The sequence below is a fragment of the Epinephelus moara genome, chromosome 10 (assembly GCF_006386435.1).
Source record: "Epinephelus moara isolate mb chromosome 10, YSFRI_EMoa_1.0, whole genome shotgun sequence".
NCBI classification, from domain to species: domain Eukaryota; kingdom Metazoa; phylum Chordata; class Actinopteri; order Perciformes; family Serranidae; genus Epinephelus; species Epinephelus moara.
In genome coordinates, this window is record NC_065515.1 from 39,331,262 (window position 1) to 39,335,928 (window position 4,667).

The 4,667-nt window shown below is 42.3% G+C and overlaps 1 protein-coding gene across 1 annotated transcript; it reads right to left on the bottom strand.

The window, feature by feature from the left end:
* Window positions 1–2,954: 2,954 nt before the first annotated feature.
* On the bottom strand, window positions 2,955–3,743 carry LOC126396958 (putative nuclease HARBI1). The gene has a single exon (XM_050055363.1). It carries the CDS (start codon window positions 3,741–3,743, stop codon window positions 2,955–2,957), a length of 789 nt encoding a protein of 262 aa, XP_049911320.1.
* Between the last annotated feature and the right edge of the window lie 924 nt (window positions 3,744–4,667).

A 4,667-nucleotide genomic window follows, 5' to 3' on the forward strand; every position in this document is an offset into this window, starting at 1 on the left:
TATCTCCAAAGGGCTCAACATTTCTGAGGTTGTGGTGACTGATGTTGCCTTTTCTGATCATTACTGTGTTTTCTTTAAAATGGCTATCTCCGCTGACACCAGTAAAATTACAACAGAGGTAATCAGAAAACGCTATATCAACGAAAACACCTGTAGACTATTACACGATAACAGACATTGGAACGGACACGACCACGCATTGGATCTGTGACTCAGTGAAGGATAGGGGCACGGACCTATCCACCAGGGCTAGAATTAGCAGCACTCAGGGCAAGGCGAGCGCATCTGTAGAGGATAAAAGTAGCACAGTTGAGAACAAGATGCTTCAGGTTTGTCCTTGTGGCTGGCAGAAAGTAACATCAGTAAAAGGCCTCAGAACTCATCAGGGAAAGAAGAAGTGTGTGGCAAAGAAAGGGCAAAGTAGCCACACTGATCAGTACTTCCTAAGAAGTCAGTCGAGTCAGTCGGATGAAGTCCAGCGGCAGGTTGAAAACCACAGTTCGCAGGATATCAGTGACGCTGCCACTGAGGAGGAGGAAGAGGGGGTAGTAAGAGAGGATGCAGGTGACAATGAGGCCAGTGTGCCAGGTCATCAAGTACCATTCTGAGGTCATCAAGTACATTCCGAAGTCATCAAGTATCATTCTGAGGTCATCAAGTACCATTCCGAGGTCATCAAGTACCATTCCGAGGTCATCAAGTCCCATTCTGAGGTCATCATGTACCATTCTGAGGTCATCAAGTCCCATTCTGAGATCATCAAGTTTCATTCTGAAGTCATCGACTGTGTTCGAAATCGCTCCCTATCACGGATATAGTGCACTATATAGTGTGTTCGCCATTTTGTAGTGTTGTTCGAATTCTCCGCAGTTAATTTCATTCACTATATAGTGGACTATAAAATACCCACAATGCACAGCAAATGTGAGTGAACAAACAATGTACCCTACATTTTACTCCCGTATACCACAATGCAATGCGGTCGTCTTTTGCCAGAGGAGAAGAAGAACAACAACAACCGCGAAGATGGCAGAAGGCACTGCTTTCATTTATAAATGTAAGTAACGTTAAAGTATCAACATTTTAATGTTTTTAACACGTTAGTAGCGTAGCTTTATATGTCTTTCAACAATTATAAATCGACGGAATTGGCTACTGTTTCTTAGTAGAGAAGTATCCCGTGTCTTGTATTTGTATCTGTTAGCTAATGCTACCATTAAAAACTCCGATGCAAACGTACTATCTCTACTGTAACGTTGTCGACGTGTGGAAAATGCCTTGGGATAAAGAAAATGGTGTTAAAAAGTTCACATCTGAGTAATGAGTTTGTTTAGATTTCTAACGCAACGTTATGAGGAGACACTTAGCTCACATCTGATCTGTGTTTGTGTTATTTTCCCAATTGGCGATTAGTTATAAAATAACTGCTCCTCTCTCACTTTTTCCAAGGGACTGACCAGGATGTAGAAAGCCTCATAAAACTGAGAGTGAAGCACAACGCCGTCTTTTCAGGACGGCGAAATGCGGCACTTCATGGATGGGAGTAAGCAAACATCTTTGAGTGATAGCATTGTTTTGTTCCTCACTTAATTTTATTCTTGTGTCAAGTGATGGTAGTCCTAAACTCAAATTACCTGTGTAAATCAGTGCATCATAATCTGTAAATCTTAACAATTCATATGAGAATCTAACAATCATGAGGCTAGACTTATTGAATAATGTAATATAATATCAAGCTTCATAATATTAATGTATATTTAACAGTTATTTTGAAGAATGCAAATGTAAGTAATACTTTGCTTGTATTAGGGTTGTCCTTAAAGAAATGGGGCGAGAGGGGGTCATAACCCCAGCCAGGGCTGGCAAGACTTACAAGGTATGATTTGTCTCAGCTCTTTGTAAGAAACAATAAATTTAGTCAATAGTGACAATAAATTTGCCTTATTATATCAATGTATGACAAGTCTATTCCTCCATAATTTTAAGGAACTCAAGAAGCCCCCAACTGGCCAGGGGACAGAGTCGGGGGAAGACACTGCAGCGTCCTGGAAATGGTACCCCCTTATGGATGAGGCACTTGGGGGGAAGCCGTCTATTCAGCCTCCTGTCCTTGTTGCCTCAGCCTGGGGGGAAAATTCCAGGGCTGCTGCAGTGTCTCCCCCTGATGCCCATAGAGCGTCCCCTGAGCCTGCAGCAGGAGGAGAGAGCAGCACAGGGGAGACAGGGCCAGGGCCAGCCAAGAGGCAGAGGACAGACCCCGTCCTTGAATTTCTTGAGGCAGAAAGTGCGAGGGCAGAGGAGAGGGCCAGAATGTTTTTGAGAGTAGGTAAGAGGTTTCTGTGTATATTTCAAGAAAAAAAGAAAGTCAAGGTGATTACAAGGGGCGCCAGCCAAAACTCCCTGTTTTGACTTATGGATTTCAAAATGTAACCAAAGCTCTATCATAGGTCTGGGCAATTTATTGTTATTATATCGATATTGTGATATGAGACTAGATATCGTCTTAGATTTTGGATTTTTGGTCCATATTGCTCAGCCCTACTCTATCATTATCATAATAAAAACAACAATAATAATAGATAAATATAGTTATAAAGCTATATTACTTTAAGTACTTTTAATTGCAACTTCAATTCAAACAACATGCCCACTATGACAGTCATGTAAACAAACAATGGTAGCAACATAAATAAATAACTACAACAATGTTTAACAATAACAATTATTTGATTTGATTTCACAATAAATTACAACAAACAAATGAATAAATAATGAATAAATTTAGCTTATAATCTAATTATTTGATTTGATTTCACAAGAAATTACAAGAAACAAACAAATAAAGTAGTACATAAATAATAAATAGTAATAAATACCCTAACCAACCACTCCTGAAACATAAGTGAACCTCACCTCACCTAAAATAACACTATTTACAAATTGTCTTTCCATTTTCAGTAGTAATCGTGGTCCTCCAGAGCTGCCACTGGACCATCAGGAGCAGAGACAGCTGCTGCCAAGCGTTCCCTGATGTGCTCCCCACTTTGCTGATCCAGGTGGTGATGTGGCTCATCCACATTGTCATCAGGTCTGAGGACCTCCTCTGCCGGCTCCATAATGTCACCGTTTGACAGGCAAATGTTGTGGAGTATGGTGCAACAGGCGATGACATCTGGTGAGAAGGTTGGTTTTACCTCCAGTGCCTTCAGGAAAATCGCTCTCCAGTGAGTTTTCATGCTGCCAAACGAGCGCTCGATGATGGACCTTGCCTTGGCGTGGTGACGGTTGAACCGTTGGGCTGTTGCCAGGAGGACTGGCTCCTTGTAGGGAGTGATAAGGGTGATGGGGGCAGAGAGACATGGGTACCCACCGTCCCCAAGAATATAAAAACCTTGGGGTGGATACAGCCGCCTGGTGTATATTGGGCTGTTTGTCAATACCCTTGAGTCATGGACAGATCCTGGGTAGCCGGTGAAAATGTCCATGTACTTGCCCTGATGGTCACAGACAGCCTGTAATTGGATTGATGGAAACAGTTTCCGATTGGTGTAACACTGGGAATCAACAGACGGGGGTTTTACTCTTATGTGGCAACCATCGATACTGCCCACTACCTTGGAGAACGCAGGGGACCCTGCAAGACGAGCAAATCCATTTCCTATGTCCTCCAGCTCAGCGACAGATGGGAAACAGATTACCTGATTTTTAATCTTGAGCAGCTTTTTGGAGACTTTGTGGACCATATCGTGGACTGTTGTACGGGGTATGTCAAAGCTCTGTGACACAACACGGTAAGAGGTGGCACTGGCAAGCCAAAACACAAATACTAGCACCTCAAGATAGTGGCCCTATCCATGGTCCTGCTGGCTACTGGTGACTGCCATCAGGTGCTCCAGAGAGCCCTGGTCAGACGGTAGTCTGGCTTTGGGTCTGCCTCCCCGTCCAAGTAAAGGCGAAGGACTGGCATGGTGGCATTAAGGCGGCAGTAGGTCTGGGGTTCCAACTAAAATGAACATCATTTTAATGTTAAATATTATTTTGGTAACTTATAAAATTTGCACTGGTTGAGTATGATGTTATTTCAGTCAGGAAGACATTTAAAACCATTTCTCTTTTTTGTTGTTAAAAACACACAGACAGCTCTGAAAGGAGAAGCCCTTCTCCCCTTTACAACCACTGGAGACAGCTCCAACACAGCAAGGGCTTGGCAGGGTGAGGACAAGAACCAGTGATCTGTAGTGTGTGGGAGGATTTAAGGTCTTCTTTAATTGTGGCCCCACTGTTCAACTTATACACATGGTTTTGGATAATTTTTCATCCTCAAAATATATTTCACAATTTACAAATTTCATTTGAATCTGATCAAAGTCTTAGGATACACTGGCTGCCACATCAAAGTTTCTCTTATACTAACCCCACTACTGATATCCAATTAGTGCAAAGCAAGCCATAAGTGTTAAGTATATACATGTGATTTTCTGTTTCTGTTCATGTCACAGTAGTGTATTGTGTTGTGTTTTGCAGTTGCTGCCATCTCCAGCTCCTTCCAGAAGGATTCCGATGTTCAGAAAATTTCAGTTAGTGTCCGAAATCTCGTTCAGTCATTCCCCATGTAGTGCACTATATAGTAAACACGAAATAGGGAATAGTGAGTGAGTGAGTGAGTG